At 39.0% G+C, this 23,746-nt stretch overlaps 1 protein-coding gene across 1 annotated transcript; it reads right to left on the bottom strand.

Moving 5' to 3' along the window:
* Nucleotides 1-287: 287 nt before the first annotated feature.
* On the bottom strand, nucleotides 288-22,609 carry STAMBPL1 (STAM binding protein like 1). Its single transcript, XM_085324726.1, has 11 exons — nucleotides 22,453-22,609; nucleotides 11,866-12,072; nucleotides 10,766-10,983; nucleotides 10,030-10,105; nucleotides 8,556-8,651; nucleotides 6,820-7,174; nucleotides 6,083-6,207; nucleotides 5,281-5,418; nucleotides 4,492-4,604; nucleotides 2,214-2,313; nucleotides 288-593 (listed from the first exon to the last, which is right to left on the bottom strand). Exons 2-11 carry the CDS (start codon nucleotides 11,947-11,949, stop codon nucleotides 537-539), a joined length of 1,362 nt encoding a protein of 453 aa, XP_085180852.1. The 5' UTR covers nucleotides 11,950-12,072; nucleotides 22,453-22,609; the 3' UTR covers nucleotides 288-536.
* Between the last annotated feature and the right edge of the window lie 1,137 nt (nucleotides 22,610-23,746).

The raw sequence follows: 23,746 nt of genomic DNA, 5'->3' as shown, positions 1-23,746 counted from the left end.
AGGCAGGGAGTCAGCTCTCAGGTAAAGGACCTGTGTTTTCCTAAGTGATTTCTGTTTAATGACATAGCAGAAACCAGAACTATACAAAGATGTAATGAGGGGCAGAGGGAGGAGAAGGACAAGTCACCCGAGCTGACTTATTTGCCTCTACTACATATAAATAAATCTACAGAAGCAGTTAGAGAGATGTACATAGCTGGAACAGCCAAATGCTGTTAAAAAAACACTGTAATTCTCCTGAGACAATGAATGCCAACAGTGACAAAAGAAGCATTACTTTAACAGCATTACAGTTTTTTGAAGTTCATTTTATTGTGTTTTGTATTATTGACATACATTTACAGTTTCAGGGTTTATGTCACTGAAGTCCATCTTGACAGAGCAAAGTAACTCCAAAATGGTCAAGACCAATAAATATCAAACCATTCAATTTAAAATGTATAAATATAAAAGTCATATCTGAAAATGTATGAAAACTGGAAGCCATTTTTCTATTTTGGCCATTTGCTTAGTAGCATTGCTATTGTCCATCCGTATCACCTCAGATCCAGCACAATTATCTTCATGTCTTTCCCGACCACATGGGTACATGGCTGTAGAAAAAGTCAACCTGTTATTCACAGAAATCAGTTTGAGTAAAATAACATATGCGGGCTACTGTTCCCTTCTGATTTTCTTGAGCCTACTTAATATTATGCCTATGTATACAACTTTGTACCTATCACTGTGCCCGTTAATAGACAGATGTATCTTCACAGATGTAGATTGCTAAACAGCAAGGACTACAACGTGCAATCYAGCCTACATTTCTAAAAGGCTATTGCTTGGCCTGTTAAACAGATTATAGTTCTGTGTTGTCCTTTATGAATCACAGCATGGTATATTTGAAAGGGAGGGGGAAAGGGTTGAGAGTTGCAATAGAACGGGTGCATGGGAAACTGCAGCAAGCCAAGCGTGAAGTCTGTTCAATTCCTGCAACAGCTTCAGATGTTTCTGCTCAAATGATGAATTTTAAAGCTATTACTTAGTCATGACCGTGTCTAAAACACTAACTAATCGTAAATGCTTGTGTTGGGTCTGTGGAAAAGAACTTGTACTGTAGATCAGATGGATACAAATTATGGTCAGTTTTCAGGAAGTTTCTTGTATTATCATACCTGATATTTTTCCTCCAGGAAATAAGACAACAATCTCACTGTTCTTTTTGGAAGATCAATGTGTTTTGGGGATAGTACTTGAAAAGAAGTTTGTGTTTGGTATACAATACCAGCAGTATGCATGTTTGTAAATGAGTTCAAGTGGCCAGTGACTTCACTTATGAACTCAAGTTGGTAAAGGGCCACTGAGAAGAGCTAACCTGGAACAAAAGCCTTAAAAATTTTCAGACCTGGACTACCTTGTCCATATTTATAGAGTCAATGATAAAAGAACAAAAAATTCAAACTCCTCTCCTTTTTGAGGATTAATAGTGACATTCTGACAGTTGTACCACAAAAAAGTAAGTTCTAATGTCTTCCTTCAGTATTATTTCTTTGCATTTGATTATTTGATTTTGAGCTGTAGGTATAAGCTGGTCTGTATTTGAACTGATCCCCAATTAAAAAAAAAACTCAATTATTCAAAGGTAAAAAGACTGCTGTCTTTCAGAAAACAATGACATTTCAAATAATGATGAAGGACTACTGTACAGCCATACAAATAGCATAGTAGGCTTTTAAAACACTGAAGAATTCYGTAGTTCCTGAGAAAAGCTTCTGAGAAGCTGGAGAAAAATTACAGGTAATGAAGGAAATGGGGTTTAATGTATTCATAGCTGTACTTTGCAGCATCTGGCATGTTCTGTTGGGTCACCACAGCTTGGGAGATGAACTGAATTCTTTGTTTAAAAACAGAAGAGCTCAATAACAACTCCTGTTTGAATGTGTCTTTTGCTTCTGTTGAAAGCCAGCAGAAGTGGTGACTGATAGAAACTGCCATTCAGCTGGTGCCTAACCTGAGGCAGTTACTAATAAAAGTAATTTCATGGCATCTCTTGACTTTTAAGTAGACTTCTGATAGACCTATGTTTCAGTGAAGAAGAACTAATGAATTACATTATTTTAAGAGAGGGAAAAATACAAAGAAACCTAATTTACAGCAGGTATAATTTCTGTTTGAAGCAGAGCCATGAGCAAGAATTTGAACAGTAAAACCATGTTGTATTATATACTTACATTAAATAACCTAGGCTCCTTTGTATGTGGATGGAATCCCTTCTTTTTACAAGCAGAAACTTCAAGCATGCCAGTGTTAGTAAGCCTGAAGATACCAGTGCTGGAAGTAAAAGATGAAAATACTGTTAAGTACTGCCCTTGTAATAGAAGTCCAGTGTTTCACATACAAATTGGTTGCTGAACAGAAGGAAGAATGATACTTAATAACCTCTGATACACAGGAGATAAGGCTGGGTCAGATTCTTACGATATTTGAAATCAACCAGAGTTTTACTCCTATAAAAGGAGAGGTGGCAAGGAAAAGGGCGAGTGAGGACATAGTACTGGTGCTATGCCTGTTAGGCAGGGCAGCCCCACTAAGGGAWGAGGGCAGTTCATACAGGCACAGATTCAGAGCAGGAATTTAGCTCTTCTAGATTGCAATTCCCTCACTAAACTCTATACAAGGACAACTTAGAACAGCCTTTAAGCTTAACAGTATAAATGACTAATAAGAATAGGTATCTCCACAAATCTTTAGGTACTTAACTTAGATAAACAGTGAAAGTAGACTATTTTCTTCAGAGTAGAAGAAAACACATTGCTGCATATGCATGATTAACACTTGGAGTAGTAAGAAGTTAAAAAAAAAAAAAAAGAAAAAAAAGAAAAAACTACCCTTCTTTTGTTAATCACAGTGAGTTCAGTGCTCTTTACATGAGGTGAGAAACAGACCATCAGAAATACTACTGAAGGGCTGGGCTGTAGATGTTTAGTCTGTACTGAGATAAAAGAGTCTCCACGAAATCAACATCGTTGCTCAGGTGAAGTGGAGTAGGAAATTGAGAAGACAGAGCATGAAGCTTTGTTACCTTCTTTCTTATTTACATATGCTTGGGCTCTTGCTGAGGCCAGCTAAAACAGAAGGAAGGAGCTCTTCAGCCATCTGTGAAGGCTGTTCGGGCACACAGTATTGCTGCCTGTACTACAGGTGGAGGAACAGCATTCCACCGCCATCCTGCCAACGAATGTGTTGTGCCTCTGTTGTGCAACAAATAGGCTCCACAGTTGGTAATTTGTAGCACAGTCACAGCTGGCAGCAAAATCTGATCATACTCTGTAGTCCTGTTAGCAATATTTCTGCTGCATAGCTGCAGAATTCTGTTCATCAGAACATTTCTGCATAAATAGAAACAGCCTGACAGTTTTCTTTTGTATTTCCAAGAAATAGATATGCCCTGCTGCTTTTGTAATAGGTAAATGCAACTTCTAAGCAAGTCTGCTTATAAAGTGATACTACTGTTGATCACACATTTCATTTACATTGAACACATTGAATTATGCTTATTTTTGGAAAAAAAAAGAAAATAAAAGTTAATACCTAGTAACTACAGGACAAAACATGATTAATAAATGTTACAGGCATTTACAGGTTACAGATTATACCTGTTTACAGGATATCAACAGAAGCTATTCAGATGTTTACATCTAGATGTTTACATCTTTACTTACAGAGTTTTTAAAATGTAGTTGGACATTGCTGCTCAGGGTTATAAACCCTAGCATTTCTGCACCAGTCACTCAAGCTATATTTACAGCTCTGCAACCTGAACGACCCATACAAGAAGTCAGAACGGGATCCATGGAAATCTATAGGAGCAGATGGCCAATAAGAAAGGCTTAAGAAATGCACAGTACTAAATAATGGCCATAAGGGTTTGAAATGCCAAGCACAGCAAAAAAATCACGGAGTGGTTGAGGTTGGAAGGGACCTCTGGAGGTCATCTAGTCCAACCCCAAAGGCTATACATTTTTCACAGTAATTGTTATGCAGTTCCAGGTTTTAACTAGATACTTGCTGCTTGTGTTTTATGAAATACAAAAACAGGATCTTAAATGTAAGCTTTGACCCTTCACTACTCATTTGCAATTTTCTTATCATCATAGACAAATACCTCTAAACTCTTCCACTTCATTCATCAGAGAGAATAAAGATAGGTCTCTGGCAGGCTGCTGACAATAAAGCCTACAGGAAAGCATCCTTTGTCATTACTACTGGATTCAGCAGAGTATAAAAACAAATACAATTTAAAACCTGGGGCCGGGAGGGGAGGAGGAGACAGATGCCAGAAACGGTACTGTGCATACGGACTCACTGGAATGTAAGTCTAAACAACGTAAAGAAAACTAACTCACAATATGCTCATTCCTATCCTTCATTCCAGTTTGTATTTCATTAAGTTTAAGATAAGGAGCAGAGAAAAATATCTAAACATTACTTAGAAAAATCAGAACTCACTCATTATGTTTTGGTGAACAAACAATTGCAATGGCCTCTGGTAACATTAGCTGATAAGAACAATGAGTATGAAGATCAACACTGGATAAGAATGCAGTTTGTGTTGGATGTGTCTACAAAAAGAAAGGGAAATCTCTACATCATGAAATTTTTCTAACAAATCACAGCTGACATACATTCCAGAAGAAACAATAATTTGTAGCAACGAAAAGTATCAGTAATTCCTGCAGATTGAATTCTTAACTTCCTATTATCCCAGATCCTACACTGTCAGGGTAGCTTTTCAACATGAGGTTCACGGAAGCACATTCACAATCAGATGTACAAGCAATTTTCTGATCATGAGGTAAAAGAAAGCAGAATGAAGCAGCACAGGACAAAGGGAAATGACTTGATTGGCCAAAATCCCTAAGAGTGAAATCACACTCCATGTAATTAACAAAGTTTAAATAACACAATACCTCCCCCAAATTAAATTTTGGGCATAGAAAAAAATAAACAACATTAGAAAGTAATAAAAATACTCTTAARTGGACATAAAGTACTGTTGTTCTGGCAAAACCAGGCCCATTATGTCAACTAGATGCTCAAAACTTCACTAATTAATAAATATTTCTTATCTGTGAAGAACATTAATGCTCAGTTACACCACAATGATTAGAATCTTGAGCAAATTAATTTGGATCATGCAAGTTAYTCCTTCAGTTTGCTATTTTCAGCAATATATTTTTCATGTAACATGTACAGCCAAAAAAAGAAAAGAAACCAGAACCTACAAGGAATACATACATGGATCCACCCCAAAGTAAGGAGATCATACTGATCCTGAACACCAAATAATTCTTCCACATTCTCCATGTCGCAGTAGTCTGGTCCTGCAGACTGCTTTGGCACTATTACATGGGTAATGGTAAACTGATTATGTGTCTGTAAAATAAAAATTGAGATGATGACTGAGAGTGGAACAAATGAACTAATAAATAAATGTTGAATGGGGATCTGAAATACATCAGCCTCAGCTATATTCACTTACAACACCTGAATGTACACCTTAGTGTTATATTGTGAAAATATATTGGGCAGTATTAGTAACAATAGAAGGCTGTTATATTTGAAATGTCTGCAGAGACCACTGTCAAAAACATGTCCTTTAAAAAACTTAAAAACATATGTTTGAGAATACTATTATTATTTCTGTGAAACTTGGAACATTACTACTCTTGCTATTCTTTGCCTTTATATGACTTAACTGCACTTGGATATTAACTTTAAAATTCTTTGTATGACGGCAACAGCACATCTTTCCCTGTTCTGAAAAGACACTAACCATTATCTAAGTCAAAGGAACAAATGGCCTGTAAATCAATGCTACAGCTGGACAGGGGGATTTTCTTCTCCTTTTTTTGTTGTTGTTGATTTTGTGGTTATGAATTAGATGATGCCAGTAGGCAAGCAGCAGGCCACAGTTCTACATCTGAAGTGAATGTTACTAAGTTTAAGATCTGCATTTGCTGTAAAATCAGTGCATTACCAGAAAATATACTACTCTTAAAAATGCCTTCCCCATAAAAATGTGAAGGTTGAACTATACCAGTTTTCCGCAGAGAACTCCACATGTCTCTATTCCTCTTGCTGTATTTGTCTCTGCTAGCAGCAGAAACTTGTGACAGAGATCCCGGGGTAAAATTACACCTCTGAGTGCTTCGGCCAATTGAGCAAAAAAAAACAACCCCCCCAAAAAAAAAAAAAAAAAAAAAAAAAAAAAAAGGAGAGAAAGAGAGATTTGTAATTTATACAAATTTACATAGTTACATGCAATTATTAAAAAGCAGAGAATTACACTTACCCCATCAGATTTCTAATGAGGCTAAAAATAATTTTTTAGAGTGTAAGTAAGTCCTTTGTCCTAAATGCAGGTCACCAACTGATGAAAGCTATTAGCTAACTTGCCTTTGAGGTGACTGTGGACTGACACCATTTTCCAGGCCAAGGTTTCCCAAAGAGCTCTCTCAATGAACCCCTGCACATTCTGCTTCTGTTCTCTTGAAGTTCACTGTAAGATTCAGACTTCCATAGGAAGTCTGTGTCAGGCTCCATAGGAAGACTGAGGCTTGATCTATCTATTGGCATTCAACTGGAAGCGTGAAACTGTACAATTAATCTCATCTAAAATGAGGAAAATAAATGGAACTGTTGTGTACACATTGACCTGTTCATTCTTATTTCACTATGGGCACCCTCACAGTGAATAAGAACACATGCACATACAATGTATGGACTGCTATAAGCAGCAAAGAAGCAGATAAAATAACAGACCTATGCACTTACTCTGAACAGCACTTAAAGCAGCTGCTGGCTTTAGGGCCTGGTTTACTGGAGGTGAATGTCCGGTACAGCTGAATGTGCCACTCTTCTCTTTTTTCTCAAGCAAGGTGTTAGATAAAGAACTGTTCTCAGGTACAGAAATACAAGATAGCATACTTCCATCTATCTGTTCAGACATAACCATGTTCTCTTTAATCTTCTGATCTCGAGCTAATTCTTGCTTCTTAAGTTGATCCTCAAAGAACTGAAACTGTTCTGATTCAAGCTGCTGTTGCCGCATATGTGCGATTCGTTTCTTCTCTGCCTCTATTAACCTTTGCTGCTCTAATTTCTTCAGAAATTCAGCTTTACATTTGTTCTGAAACATATGCAAAGTAATTAGATTCTCAGAACAATAAAAAAGCTACAAAAAAGGGGGGAGTGGGAAGCAAGCAAACTAATTGTGACTAAGACCACCAAATCCTGTCATTAAACTTTAAAAGCCTTTGGACCTGTAAACTGAACTGCCAACGTGGCTATATCCACAAAAGTAGTCTGACATGGAAGGAAATAGGTAGTTATGGAATTAGGTAGGTATGGATTCTTAACACAAAGCTTTCAGTACGCATACCTGTGATGCTTTGTTTTTACTTCAGTAGTGATAGCATTTGACTCATTTAACTTTTATAATGAAATACTACCAAAAAAAAAGTGTTTTCAGAATAGTAGCAGTAAAAAGATGAGGCAGAAATTTAAGGCCTTACAATTTTCAATTTAACAAGAGATCCATGAGTATCTTGGTTTTCTGGATAGATTTCATAACCCATTATTTTATGTGCTGCTTGTTTTTGCGACTTATTGCTGCCATTTTGGTTGGTTGGTTGGTTGGTTGGTTGACTTTCTCCTGCTACCTTTCTTCCTTTATGTCAGTTTAACTTTCCTTGTGTTGCTCCCTGTACTTAAAGAGGCTTAACACAGTTTTGTGTGCGTAGCCTCTCCAGCCTCTCACACTTTAGGTGCCTTCTCTGCTCTGCTCTGCGCTGCCTGCCCTCAAACAAATTGCTGTTCCACAAACTGCAGAGAAGCCTCTGGTTTCAACAGTCCTTCTTGCTCCCTGTTAAAGGGACAGCATCAAACACCATCAGAAGCAAATGCGGGAAAAAAACAAAAGCCCAGAACAGAGTAGTACGAACAATTTATAGCAGAAAAGGAAGACTCAAACCAGTGACAGAATACTGATTTTTGTTGCATACTTCCCTAGATCCATTTCAAGGGAAGGACAGGAAAGACACTTTCTTAGACACTCTTTCCAAGACAAGTTTTTAAAATTACAGATCCAATTTTCAGTGACTTTATTACAAAGGACATAGCTCTTAGCAGTGACCTAAAAACTCCTTGAGGATCAATTAAAATCAAACGTGTTAGGAGTCAGTGGGCCTTTTCCACATACTCATGTGTCTGAACAGCATCTTCTTTATAAAACAAAACCAGAGTGCACCAAAGACATATTCAGATATTTGTAGATTTCTATTAAGTTAATGTCATYACAGAACATGTGTTTCCAAGCACACACTTTCATTACTTATTTTCAGATTATAAACAGATCCCGAGAAAAGAAAAATCATTCTAAAGTAGTCCTTTAAATGTCCTTTAAATGATTAGCTTCTTCCAGAGCTATCATTTTGCTGCTTAATTTTTTTAAAATTTTATATGATGGAAAAAAAATTCATACAGTGATTCAATATCCATATAAAACTTACTTTGTTTTGCATATATTCTTGATATTCTAAGTTATATTTTTTTAAAAGATCCCTCTTCAATTCATCTGTCCTTGGAAATGCAACTTCCTTCAATTTCTTTGGGGGGAAAAATAGATAAAATTTACTTTTCAAAAGAACCACCTGATAAACAAATTCAGCTGTAATACAGATTTCAAAAAATTCAAAATAAAAAAACRCAACTATTCTCCCAGTAAAGAAAGGTAGAAATAAACACTAAATCATCAGCTGGAATAAACTTATATAGTACATARATTTCAATGAAGTGATCTTAATTTACCTCAGTGAAAGGTGTGACCGCTTGTTAAGGGAAGATGAGTCATTTTTCTAATCACCTTTTATCTCGTTTTGTTTAACAGAGGTGTTACGACGAACATTTTTGACTTAGCTGTATTTTATACCTAAAGCTAACTCCAACTTTCATTATTTCAGGTAGGACTGACAGTTTTCTCTAGGACTCCCTGAACAGAAATAGAGCTGCATCACACACACACACCAAACACTCCCCCCCACACCCCCACCAAACNACCAAACACCCCCACCAAACACCCCCCCTACACACACACACACCAAACACACAATAGAGTCCATCAATGTTTTCTACTGATGCAAAGACAACAGCAAAATAATTTAGAGGCTGTTGGTTAGGGTAAGAATACGAACATGTGCTTAACCCTACTGACTTCTATTGGAGGGGAACATATATTAAATGCCCTTTCTCAGTAGGGACGTTTTCCTAGATTGTGGTCCAAACTCAAATAAAATTTGGCATGAAGCCTCTTGGCTTTGCAGATGACATTATTAAACTTTAACAGTACAAAAAACCCATGCAAATGTGGCAGTAGGAAGTAGAAGAGAGTGTATACTCTAAATAGTCTCAGTTGGTAATCCTAGATGTTTTAAATTCAGTATAAGGCTGTATTTGAAAATTCTCTTGTAGCAAAACAATAGTGAAACCATTTTGAATACAAGTGGAGGAGAAAAAATCTGGTAAAAAATGAACAAAACTAAATGCATATTTAGCAATAGAGAAAGCAAAAATATACTTTGATTATTTAGCAGAGTAAGCAAATAATGTACAGACACCAGTAATTCCATACATCTCTCTTTCTGTTTGCAACAGTCAGAGGTTGGACCATTAGCTGTTTATGCAACTGGGACTAAAATCAAACTCTAAGTATTGTTAGTGTATTTTAAACATATATTTTTAGAAAAAGATGTACTTGGGTTTCCAACAATCCATAGACTTAATTCAGAGATAGTTCTTGCTTACCCTTTAGAATGGTAATTTACTTTCCAGTAATGATCAAATGACTAAACTGAAATAAAACACGAATGAGAAATGGAGAAAGTTATCAGAACTTCAAGCTGTGACGGTTCCCTTGGGCTTCTTTTTGCACTGGGAGAAAAGGAATGCTAGGAAAGTTTCTTAAAGGCCAGGAAACCATAACCCTACCTTAATAATATCTTGTTTTTCCGGTACTGCACATTGGTGATAGTCTCGGTGACTGGGCAGCTTTTCTACAAACAAGCTAGAAAATTAAACATGCACATGTTTGCCTTAGTAGTCTGAGGAAGATTCACAATAGCATTTATGTTAGCAGGGAAATAAGTTTAACGTGTTGCAAATTTTGAACATTGCATCTCAGATGACTTGAACAAGCTCCTACATACATATTAATTTAAACTATCACTTAAATTCTTGTATGGCAAAAAGACAAAGAGTAAAAAGAGAGGTAAAAATCCCTTTCATGTTATCTAAGTGCTTTGTGATACTACAGCCTTAAGGATCTGCAGAAGCTCATAGTATACATGTGTTAAAAGTCTCAGAACTGTTCTGTAAATATTGCTTTTTAAATCATGTACTGTATTTTACAACCATGCTGATAGAAACAGAATAACCTGCAGCCAACACTGCTCATAGTACAGCTTGGTACAGTAAACTGAAAGCTCAGTGTATGAGGTTAATTCATGCCTGGCAACTAATAGACATATAATGACTACTATACTAACAGTTGAGAAGAAATTATAACAAAGACTGTGGTTAGAGTAAAGATCTCAAACGAACAAAGCTACTCAATAAGAAAACAATTATAAACATTTTTCTCCTAATTTAAAGTGCCCAGTTTTCGCTGTGACTCTTTCAGGCTACTCAGACTCAAAAGCTATGATGACAACAAATTGTTTCTTACGTTATGAACTTATTATAAAAGACAAAAGCATTTTCCAGGTTTCCTTCCTCCAGATATATGGATGCCATTCGCTCCATTTCTACTCCAGATCTAAAGTAACGACGTGGAGTGATATCTTCATTGATTGTGATATTGCTGCCGAGTTTGCTTAAGGCACGTACTCTCTCCTCTGGCATCACAGAGATGTCTGTATGGTCAGGAATAGCTACTAGCTTTTTCTGAAAAAGAGAAGAGAGATTAGAAAAGAGAACAGGACATTATGCCTTCATTAGACCTTCAGCAAGTCATCTCATCCAAGAAATTCAAGGAAAACCTTCAGCTTTCTTTTTGAAATAGCTAACCTCTTCCTCACTGCTAGCAACGGTAAAAAACATTCTAACATGTTTCTTCAACTGTGTAACATATAAAAAGATCCTATCCCCCTCCCCAAATCCTTAAACTACAAGAAACTTTGAGGAAAATAAAATAAAATAACCTCTGTAGAAATGATCAAAGGCAACACATAGTGTATCATCTTTAGGGTCCCCAAAACATTAAATTCTGTAAGGTCTGTTTTAAGATACTGAAACATTTTGGTAGAGAGCTTGTATACTCAAACTCCTGTTACATGATGTGCTTACTCTGCTGCGTATAGTTCAAGTGACAGGAATAAATTTCTGTAATCAGATCAACAGTTCACTTCAGATGTTCATTTTATAGATTTAAGAAAGGCAGCTGAAGATTAAGAAGATGGAACTAATTCTACTGAAGAAGCAGTATAGCTGCTTACTATGATCATTACCTTCTAAGTAGCTTAATAAGTGGCTACTGAGATTTGCTTCCTCTTACTTTGTTGAAAAGTTTTACTCTGTCTATTCAAAGATGTTCACTTCAACTTCTTAAAAATCTTATCACTGGAATAAACTAAAATCCCATAAACCACATTCATAGAAATAAAAAAATTTAAATTACAATGGAATCATCAGGCAGAATGTGTGAGGAACTGGCAGAATTCAGGGAAAAAGCCCTGTAGCTGACAGACAACACTGCTAAACAGCTCTCAAATTGTTGCTTATTTGAAAGAGGGGGCTGAACCATCAGCATTTCTTTGCAATACATACCAATGAACTAACAGTGAATGGCTGCTCCATGTTGCCCTCTGTCTGCAAATCAAGCAAATCACTATTTTTTTCCAAACTCTCCATCTGACTGCAAAAGACAAGATGGACTGAAGTATCAATCCAGCGCTCAGTATTTGCAGCAAGCTCTCTCTGGATCTATTAGTCCAAGGGAAACTTCAGTACAGATACATTGATTGTGGTCATGTGCTGGATGAAGCAGAAAACAAGAAATCACTCAGATGAGAAATATATTTGTATGCTACACAGGCTTGCGTGCTGTGCCCCTCCCACTTATATATATCCTTATATATGTGTGTACTTACATATTTTTAATAATCTAGAACCTGGTGAGTATCTGGAATTTAAATCAGGAATCTGTGAGGGGCTTTCAGGACATTTGTTGACTAGTTGATTTGTTCTAACATTATTGCAGTGGATTTGAACAAAATACAACTTTCTTTTACAAATTTTTACAGCAACTTCAAAAAAATACTTTCAAGAATTAAGTAAAAAAATAAAAGTTCAAAAAGACTAACCACAAATCTGATTCCTATAACAGTGTGAATCTGGCATCTGTTTTCCTGCTGTACCTATAATTAAAAATAAAACCCAGCCTAGCATACAAACTAATAAGAGCAACATAAAGTACAGAAAATCTTTCAAGCACCATTTGTTCCACCTGCCCAACTGGCTGACTTCAACAACACTCAAAATATAATGAAATACAATGAGTCAACTGATAGTAATTGCTCTCTGCACAGTTCTGAACAAGTAAAAATAAWCAGGTAGACATGTCATTGTCATCAGAAGAAAAAAATATGAAGAAAAGAATTTGAAAAGGAGATTAATTATTCAAATTATGCTGGAAATATGAAAATGAACCTACTAATGTGGTTTTTCACTTCTGTGCTCTCAGTCTAAACAGATTTGATCCTGAATGCAAAGCTACTTTGTATATTGCAAAAAAAACCCAAAAAGCAGGTGCAGAACAAAAGTCCTGCACCCAGACAAGGTTCAGCAAAGATGTTTTCTCAGTGCATCTCTCTCTAGAGTCAGAGGGCTATGGGTTAGAGGAAGACAGTCCTAAGGAACTGTGTGTTTTTAGCTGGTTATGTTTCTCAAAAGTTAATTCCTGTATTTGAGTCATCATCTTTTTTTTCCCTGGAACTAACAGTATTTATTAAATCAGCCTTTAATTTTCACCAGTAGCTCAAGTTTTGTAGGAGTTACTAAATTCATGTAAGTAATATGCTTCCATTATAATATTCAGATTCCTCCTCTTTTACTTGTAAAAGCCCTTATTGGTATACTCATCCCATTTTATTAAATCAGTCTTACTCTGGTTTGATAAAATACATATGGCCTATCAATCTAAATGAACATATTCATGCTTGACTTTATAGCCATTTTCCATTTTCAAGATTTTTATTTTCATCATCAGCTATATCATAGATCTGTGAATTCAATTTCATGGTTTATATTTTCAAGTTAAGGAATACAAAATACTTGCAAAATTTGTGACACACTTTTGGAAATTAAAAAAAAAAGAGAGAGAGAGAGAGAGAGAGAGAGAGAGAGAGGGGCTTAGGTTGTATGCCCATGACATCAACATTACCTGCGGCAGTAGCACTGATGAAAACAGTTCTCTAAACAATTGAATTTTATATAAATAGAGCTCTGGCGTAACTTATCAGCCTGGCAAGAGAGTCTGATTTATTGCCTATTCATGGTTTGCAGAAAGGCCTCATGGGACCACCGTAACTGAGTATTTTTGCTTTAGCCTACCTGCAGAGCCATACTGCCTTGCGGCTAGTTTCACCTGAAACCCTCCTTCAGCTGGACCACTGCAGCTGTGATAGACTTGAAGGCGAGGTCTAAAACCTTCGCCTGTGCAGAGCTTACATTACTCTTCTTCCCCTACAGCTCATATTCTTAGCAGAAATAAAGTCTTCAACAGGAGACTCTGCATTCATATGGTCTGTATGAATTAGGAATAGTAATAAAAAATCTCTGAGAACTAAAAAGTATATCGTTTAGAACAGATGATGTAAAAAACATTTATTCATTCACTTCTCTGTTACTTGTGGATTTTCTTATTTCCCCTTGAAGCACCTGGGAGATTTATGATGGTTGATAGGGAGGCTGCTTATGGTGTAAAATATGTATCTAATTCTGACAAGTAGTTCCTAAGTTRCAAAACATTCAAGTTATTCTAGAAAATATTGTTCAAAAGCAAAGGGTGCAGAAATGTATTTCTATATGATTCCCTATTTCAGTTCTTTCGAATAACAAAGTTATTTTTCATGCACTTTCTCCCTTACAGACTTTYTTTAAAATTTAGTGAGGAAGTAAATGTTTAAGATAATGTTCTTGACATCTTTCCATATGCATGTCATAGGTACTGACTCTATAGTAATTTCAACTGCTACCACAGCTTTAAGACTTTTCARCCTAGCTGATAGGCAAATAGAAAATGTTAGTGCAGCAGGTGGGAAACACAAAATCCAGCAGTATTTTGTTTCATGCCAGTATTCCCAAAGAGATCTTAGTTGAAGAAGCCCATAGTATACCCCAGCAAAAATCTCTTTTGAACTGGCAGAGGGAGACATCATGGAACCTTTTACTTGTAGACATCTCCCATCTTGACTACCTCTAAAAATATGAAGATTAAAAATGTAACAGTGAGTAAGTGATCTTTAACCTAAAGAAGCATTAATAAAGAAAATAATCAGCTAGAATGGTATGTGCATTAAAGRGGAGCCATGTGGTATTACCAGAAACTCCAACTTCCTCAAAAGTATGTTGGAGCTGTGAAAGAATAAAGACGCTCTGCAGCTCTACAAGCCACTGAGCACAAGTTAAGCCACGGTGAAAGAAGTCAAGTAGAAGAATCACTAAAAATAAAAAAGGAAACTTACTTCTTAACTTAGCTGGAGAAGCACATTCAAAAATAGACACTGTAGATAGAAAAGGAATACTAGAAATAGTAGGACAACTTTGCATTACATTTACAAAAATGTCAATCAAGACTCAAAACATATTAGCTGTTGCAGAAGGCAGCATAATTAAAAAAAAAATAGAAAGAACACGGGCCATTTTATGACTGCACTACTATGTATTTCCTTAACAAGTAGACAGACTGGCCAGAATTACAAATCATTAAAGTGCACAAGATAAAGCTTTACCAAAAACACCACCACAAACACGGCCTGTCAGTTCTCCAGTATGCCTCGGTTTCTGCAGTTTCACAGCTGCCTTCAGCTCGTCCAAGACCTTGATACTGCCAAGGAGCCTCTCTTGCCCTCAACATACTTTTTTGCACCTCCACTTTGTTGGCTACAATGATTTCAAGACAAGTCAGATCTGATCCAAATTAAAACTGAATAAACTTATTTTAATTAATTGTTTTTGTAATGTCTTGATCTTGCAAGGAAAGGGGGGTGGCAAAAACATACATCTCGTAATGGACACATTGCACTTTTCAGAGGTGGTGCTGTTTCAGAYTGGTGTGAACTGGCTTTGAAAACACACCCTAAAAACTTCTACACTGCCGAAGAAAAATTGCTCAGTCCTGATCAATGACTTACTGCCTTATTGAAATAAATTAATATTTTACTCTATAAAAGCAAAGAAGAATTAAAATATTAAACCTTTCTGTGTAATTGAAACTAAATATATTCAAACATACAAAATAGTTAAGCTAATACAGTGAACTATATTCCAATCCCAGCCACAGGTAATAAGTAGTTAAGATAGCTTGGACCTGTTTTAGTCAGAGTAAAGTGCTCTAAATTTTAAACATGCCCTTTTCTGCTGTCCACTTTCAAGCATTCCAACAAACTTAGACTAAGGTAATGTTTGAGTCTGTATATTTAGCATGYAAGTCAAACTTTCTGCAATAATTAATTTGCTGAGTGTCATTATCAAAATACAAGAATACAACATTTATGCAACAGTTGAGCAATTTTTCCTGATTTCATTTGTAGCTACACTCACTATGTCCCATTTCCTCCTTAAAAAGCACTTGTTTTCCACATCACAGCTTATTATACTACATATTATTCTCTTGTAAAAATCCAGCTGCATTAACAGAAAAGGTCTCAGCAAGGGGGGCAGTGGTTTAAATGTCATTAAAAGTCATTCTTTTTCTTGCTAACTAGTATGGTACCAAGTACCATGAAAGGAGTGAAAAGCRGAAGTAGCAATTTAAGCTTAAATTATATGCGAGCAGAGCACAAAGAGTAGGCTGATGAGATAGAGATGGTACAGGAAGACCTGGAGAATGCAAACAAAAACTCTCAAGCTTTTCTGAGAAGTCTAGTAGTGCCTGACAATACATCACAAACTCTCCGGTGCCCTCCCAGCACGCCATGCACTGGCATGTTTCTTAGAGTTGTTGGCCTAGGTGGATGTGGACAAACAAGAGCTCTTCTGCTAGCGCTCAGAGCCAGGCAGGTAAGAACGAGAGCAGTGCTCAGCAATAGGGTAAGGTGGTACACATGGCTGCGTAGCGAGGCTTATTAGCGCAAGTGCAGTACTCCACTAATCAAGTTACATAGTTTTCATTCGCAGTGCCTTGTGTGGAGCGAGCTCAGAGACTGGACAGAGTGAGCTTGGATCAGTCTACACACGTTCCTGTGACACGCTCTGAAATGCCTATTTACTGCGCTGTATGTCCTGAAGCACGCTTGCAGATGCAGCCTGATTGCATGAGGTACTCCAGCAAAGACAACGAAACCCAGCAGGGATGTGTTCTGCCAGAGGGGAGACAGACTGCCAGCAGTGCAGCCAGACTGCTGCTTCTCAAGCTTTCTAGAGAAGGCAAGGCCACAAAGAACAGTTCAGAGAACCAGCACCCCCAAGAAACTAGAGGACTGCAGAAACACAAGGACTAAAATTCAGCTTGAGGCTGTTGCCTTTAATTCTTTAGAAGAAGAGGATTTTAAATGAGCTTTTTATATTTAAACAGGCGGCAGCTTAACATAAATATTAATTAATACATTAGTTTCCACTTTCCTCCTTTGTAATATACTTTATAAATTCCAAAGGACTTATAAAATCGTAACACTGACTTCAATGCTGCCAGCGACATTTGTCAGTATTTTGAGTATTCATCGCATTAAAAAGCTGCCTTAAAGCGATCATGGTAAAAATACCAAATGCACTTTCTTGACGTATAAGCTTAGCTTCCATTAAAATTAGCATTAGCAACAACTTACTCCTTGCATATTTTTAATAATAGATTATTTCAAAAATATTCATCCTTTGTTTGGTATTTTGGTGAACTGTAAAGCCCAGAGGTGGTCCCCATCAAAATTATACCCTGGAGCTCAATGTGCCATATATTGCTACAGCATATAATCATTTATACACGTGCATTTCGTGCAAAATATGCTAAAAATAACCTAAATAGCAAACTGCCTTCTGTCAATTCTCTCCAAAGAGCAGCAGCATGTTCATCTGTTGACCTGTTTTTGGAAACAACAGTTCACCATTACAGCAAATGATTCAGCTAGTACAGTGAGTAGTTGCTTCCAGAAAAAAACAACAAAGCACTGAATGTCATGGCACGATAACCCTCCTGTGCAGAGAAAAAAAAAGTGAACAATCAAAAACAACAGAAGGGGATTTCAATAGAGAGAAGCTCCAGAAGGAACCGCTTGGTGAAGGTCCCACATTTTCCAATGGAGAAGCCGCTCTTCATAGTAGTTGCCTGGCTCCGGAAAACCCTGTCTCAGCACTGGTTCATAATCTAGCACTGTCCCTTGGCCCCACTGCACTGCACAACCAGGATCTCTTTCCAGGCTCCAAAAGCTCCCAGAAGCAGTTGGTGAGCTATACAGTTGTCTCTCACAGACATTGCTCAGGGCTATATTCTCTTTTTGCCTACTGTCCCAACCACCTCACCAGCACAGTCTTGAGGTCTCTTTGTAAGCTGTGTCAGTAGCATATAGACAGCAGCATCTTCACCCCTTGGGTGCTTAGAGTACCCAAATCAAGTGCAGATGAGATCCTCCATGCACAGATCTGCAAAACACAATTCTAGTGCCACTCTCTGCATGGTTAGACCTCTCAATATTCTATCTTGATCATAACTCAGCTTTATTTTCATGTAAAGAAAATATTGGTGATAAAAGGATCTGTTTTCCCTTAGGTAAAATCAGAACAATTCTCTGAAGAMCTTTAAAGTTATTCTCTAATTATCTAGATGACTACAGTCACTGAATGTAACTACTCAGATATAGTATTATTGAGTTTTGTCTGTTTTCTAATGACAGTTTTCCTCTTAGAAGAGTTACAAATGTTGTTGCATTAATAAGCCACTTCAATAAAATTAGGTTGTTACTGGGTCTTCTAAGAATCTGATAAACTACAACATGCAAATAACATGCAATATAACACATGCAAGAGTATCACTTCTACTCATCTATGTTTTATGTCCCTAGTAGGGAAGAAAAAGTTTTCAACACATAGCCATATATGAATTCTCTCATGTTTATGCACAGGAAGTAAAATATATCTTATTATCTCCCCTTCCACAAAAAGCACACAAAAAGAAAACTTCACTTGCTATCTTGAGGAACAATATGTAACTGAGTTTACTCCACTACTCAATCTTCTTCTAGTTCAGTATGATCTTGATTTAGGATCATATCCTTTCAGTTTTTCCCTTAACATGTGGCATCTACACATTTAACAAACAGAACACTGGTCCAGCTCACTGATGTTGATTGCTCAAAGTCAGCAACTAAAATGGGGGTACCTGCTGATACATGTTTAGAATTCAGGATATCAATAAGTTCATAAGGAAACTGAACTCCTGCTAGAGGAAAAAATCTCACCACATAAAGAGGAAAAATGCACTGTGAATGTAGAACTTAAAAGCTTTCCCTATAGCTTCAGAGCGCAAAGGAGAACTCTGACCTTCACCTGCAGACCATCTGGATGTAAGATCTAGTATGCCTGGGTTACTGCAACATAACTGTATGCATTAGTGCTGTAAGCATAGATAGCAGCTTGCTAACACATTTATTAATATACTCTGTCTACAAGGCTATTAGTCACTCCTAAGAAAATGTCCTGAAAAACAAATTGGAAATACTTAATATTCAAACATGCATCTGTGAACTACTGACTTGCAACTGAGACAATTCTTTCGTGGCTTCTTGTGTCAAACAAAAACCCAAACCTTCCTTCCTCCTTTATGGTAACACCATTTGGTTTCAGCAGAGATGCAGAAAAGCGTTTTGAACGTAACAGAAAATCACATGCTAGAATGTCTTGGATTGAAGAACAGTAGCATCCTTAGGCACTGACTGAAACAGATTTATGTCACACAGTACAGCATCTTTCCAATGAACTATTAAAAGGATATTCTAGACACGGGTCAGAGAAAGAATATGATTTCCTTCCTTTAGAAAATGTGCAACCTCCCAACAAAACTAGTGTACCATGGCACATTAGGCCAGAAGTGGACAGAAATAAAAGAAACAGCTGTTATAATATGATTTATTCTTTGATGATTCTGTTAAAAAAATGAAAGAAATGATACTGGCAAACTTACAACATAGCTGATAAAACTAATTTTCACAACAGAGACAAGAAGCAATGTTGCTAAGGGAAACAAGTGGGAGGCTAAGATCAGCACAGAGGTCGGCAACACTTCATMGATTTCCAAGAAACAAAGTATGACTCCTTGCAAATTCTCAGGTTTCACAGATTTTCTCTCTGTTGTCCTACTTCTCTCAGAGGCAAAGCCCCACTGAGATAGAAGATTTTAGAGCCTTCCTTTTCTTTCTATATATGGTAATGATTTTTCTGACAACATTTGCTACTTAGTTTTATAGCATTTTCAGATTATAATAAGAACACTTGTTAATAGAGTGAATTACTAGTTGCAACAATCAATTCCTGTTTCCTGATCAATGGAGAGAGCTAGACATTTCTGAAGGCCTTTCCACAGTGATTTAGAGGAATACTTTCTACACTAATTTTCACAGACATCATACAGTCTCTGTAATGCAATTCAGCATGTCAAGTGCTGAACTGTGAGCCATCTAGAGCTGCCAATAGGAAGCACTAAGGTAAAAGGTTGTGTCTGTGCAGGTGCCTGATCCATGGCATCACCATGATGTATCTTCATCCACATAAAATTTAAAATTCTTAAATTTGTAAGAGGGATGCCTATGAAACAACAGTGCTAACCCACTGCATAGTAGCTTAACTATCGAGCTAGCTTTATTTGGGTGTCTTAATGCTAAATAAAACCTATTGGCTTAACATGGAATATTCATACAAGCAGTTACCACATCTCAGCTGTGAGGTGCTGTGACTTGTAACTTTGAGAGATGCCAGCTGGACTTGAAAAAACGTACCTATCTGTATCTGAAAACATCCTCAGTGTCAAGTAAGAAATTCAAGATGGTATACCCTTATTCCCTTCTCGTTTTCTCCACGGAAAAAAATAATTCCTAGAAGCCAAGCATTAGCACATTTTAAAAAGACCTGTAACTTTAAACATCAAGCTAAAAAAAGTGGTGAACCATGAAGGCAACAGGAAATAAAGCCTGATCACTCAGGAATTGTGTTGGCAAAACAAGTGTTTTCATGTAATGGACTGATACTTCCACTAGTAATAGAAACTATGACCAGAAACTATATTTTCTGTCATGGCAATCTAAATGTTAAATATTTGTTAAAATGATACGGACAAAGTCTTTCATTACAAGCAGCAAACTAATTTGTCAGAAGCCAAACTGGAAATGCAACCTTTGATACAGAAATAAAATCTCAGGAGTCAGATAAGAACAGAAAAAAACCTCCATGCACATATGCCAGGCAAACAGAGACCAAATATTTATTTTTATGAAGCATTTGATCAGTGTCTTCAAGCATAGGTCACCTTGTTGCTCCTTCAGCTGCTGAAGATTTCATGACATCCCTCACCTTGAACTATAAACTTTCTCAGCTTTGTGAATAACTTCCAGGAAATGCCTTAGGGCCTGAGCTTATACATACTTCAACATAAAGAAAGTCACGTGAGAAATGGCTTCGCAATACTCCCATAGCAGTATCAGTAATACATGTTTGCAGAACAAATCAAGCCACTGAACCTTATGTTAAGCATAATATTGCAATATAAAAACCTTGTACTTACAGCCATTTAAAATACTAAATATAAATATAACCATGAAATTTGCATCTGCAGAATTATATAGCATTTGGAAGCAATGCTTCCTATACTTCCTATCTAAGAAACTCTGGATTTGTCAACAATGAGCTTTAGTCATTCATACCTTTAGCACCTTCCAGTCAAACTACAGAAATGCAATTTACCAGATAAAAATGCATTTAGCAATCATGAGAAAATCCATCTGTTACAGAATACCACAGAATATTGTCTCAGCAACACCAACAACCACCAAACTGTCCTGCTCTCTCCTAGGGACATCTCATGAAGTTATGGCTCTGTATTCCACTTCCTAGGGCCTGTTGATCTAAAGGAATTTATCAGACTACCGCTTTGGACCATCAACCACTTCAGCCTACAACGAGAATAAAACTTGCTTCTGTGGGAGATAGAACTTTCTGAAAGCCGGTCTGAGCCTAAGGAATTAATTCCCTAGGAACTAAAGACCATCTCAGACCTCATAATCTCACCACTTTTCTTCATTAGCACAGGTTGTGCTTTTTCTGCCCGTGACTTCCTCAACATATATTCAGTACCATGCACATATTAAATACATTTCAAAACAAAACAGAAAGGGTAATTTTTTGTCACCCTTCTAAAAAGGAAGGTGCACCCATGTGTGAGAGAGATTAGTTAACTGCTCAGTGCAGTCTGTGGAGAAACTCAGATCATACAGAGATGAGTATGAGGTACGAAGGGCATAGAAATAGCTTATGAAAGAGGTACAGATGCTCTGTTTCTTCTTTTTATATTCTTCTCTCTCTTCCTGCCCTGAGGATATTCTTTCATTTGTGTATGGCTAGAGACAGGAACAATTATTAAAAATGGAGTACTGCTAAGGTTTGAGGTTTCTGGGAAATGTGATAAAGCTGTTCTGAACTCTGCTCACCGCCATACCATAATCCTCTACTTTTATGGATGCAGTGCAAGCAGCAGCTTTACACAAACAGAGGCTCGCTGCTCCCCCACCTCCCTGCAAAATGAGGAGACYGGAGCTGTCAATGACACTGTGCTGTCAACGCTCCGACCTTGCCCCAAAGGATAATCTTGCTCCAGAGCATTTTACTGGCCTGAGGCTTTCAGTAGTTACGCCTTGCCTATATTAGTCCTCCGCTTGCTGAGGGCATTTCCAGCGGGCCTTTCGGGTCCAAGGAACCTGACGACTTGATGGGGTTGGATGCCGGGAGCAGCCGGGCTGCGGGAGCCCCCTGCTTCGCCGCAGCAGCGAGCACATGCGGGGGCCACCCCGCCCCGGCGGCCGCGCAGCCCCCGCGCGCACACCGCAGCGCCGGGGACAGCTCCCGCCGCCGCACGGCGCCACTTCTTTCTCGCCCTCCCGCCTCGGAAACCGTTCGCGCCCAAGAGCGGGCCGCTCCGCGGCGGCGCCGGCTGCTTACCGCGGAGCCGGGCTGCTCCCGGCCGGCGGGCGACGCCGCGGCGGGCCGAGTCTCGCATCCGTGTCGCTGGCCCCAGCGGCCGCCGCGGCTCCTGCTGGAAGCGGCGGGAGACCCAGGGCAGGGGACGCCTGTCGGGCACGGGGCGCCGCTGGGGGAAAACGGCAACCGCGCGGCCCGCCGGGGCCGCCGCCGGCCCGGCCCTGCCCCTCGCTTCGCCGCCGGGCGCGGAGGAGGGCGCCCTGCCGCAGCCGCGCCGGTGCGCAGGGAGGAGCGTGGGCGGCGCGGCCGCGGCCGGCTCGGCGCGGCGGACAGCGCTGCGCCGCCCAGCGGCCGCGGCCGTTAGCGCCCAACGGCTGCACCCGCCGCGCGCCGCCGGCCCGGCGGTGGCCGTTAGCGCCCAACGGCTGCACCCGCCGCGCGCCGCCGGCCCGGCGGTGGCCGTTAGCGCCCAACGGCTGCGGCCCGACGGCGGGCGGCCGGGCGGGCGCTGAGGCTCTGCCGCAGGGCAGAGCCGGAACGGCGCCAGCGGAGCGAGCGGCTCCCTGCCGGCGCGTGGGAGGAGAGCAGCGAGGGCATAGGCCTGCCAGGTTAGGTGGAGACACAGGGAAGCAAGGCCGCSGTGTGCAGTTTCTGGGCCCGTGAGGCAGGTTCGTAAGGCAGGCTTACCGCAGCACGCCCAGAATTTGTAGTAGTTCTTATCTTACATATTTCCCTCTCCTGCATTTTTAAGTTCCTTATGTTCAGTCATTGTTTAATTAAGTTCATATGTGCTTGAGGATTAATGGTCATGCATACTTTATCTGGACTAATCTAAAACTTGGAGAGGTTTAAGTAAGGATAAGCATTAATTAAGGAAAGATGCTGCTAAATGAGGTGTCTGTGGATAAGAGGCTATAGAGGAGGGAAGTGTAAGTGAAGGTGCAGTGGTGGTCAGTCTTTAACTGTGGTAGGTGGCAAGAAGGCTCCCTGGAGAGGAAGGGACTTTCCCTCTGGACTAGTACATGCGAGGAGTCTGGATGGGACAGTTGGGGAAGGGCAAGGGGGAGAAGAAATACAGTGCAGGCCTTGCATGGCGTGCTGCTGCACCCTAGTGCAGTTCTCTTTGGCCTCTCCTACTTCAGGATTCCTACCAGGATGCTGATATTGCTAGAAAGGTCTGCAGGGTTGCAGAGCTGATGCTGGAACAAGGCTACTGATACATACTGCGGTAAAAGAGGGGTGTGTGCCTGGTGTTCTAGACGGAGGTTTTATCAGCATGTGAAGAAACAGGGAGATCAGTAAGTCTGATTCTTCC

Source organism: Rhea americana, unplaced genomic scaffold, assembly GCF_003343005.1.
Source record: "Rhea americana isolate MKP2758 unplaced genomic scaffold, rheAme1 scaffold_93, whole genome shotgun sequence".
In the NCBI taxonomy this organism is placed as follows: domain Eukaryota; kingdom Metazoa; phylum Chordata; class Aves; order Rheiformes; family Rheidae; genus Rhea; species Rhea americana.
The sequence above is the reverse complement of the archived record's forward strand: the minus strand, read 5'-3'. Positions and strand labels throughout refer to the sequence as shown.

Bases quoted from the DNA above. Each gene is read 5' to 3' on its own strand.
- STAMBPL1 (XM_085324726.1), bottom strand. From the start codon at position 11,949: ATGGAGAGTTTGGAAAAAAATAGTGATTTGCTTGATTTGCAGACAGAG. The intron at 6,208-6,819 runs GTAAGTGCATAG...TGTTTTTTTTTG, and splicing joins TGCTTTAAGTGCTGTTCAGA to CTCAATTGGCCGAAGCACTC. The intron at 4,605-5,280 runs GTATGTATTCCT...TTCTTTTTGTAG, and splicing joins TTACTTTGGGGTGGATCCAT to ACACATCCAACACAAACTGC.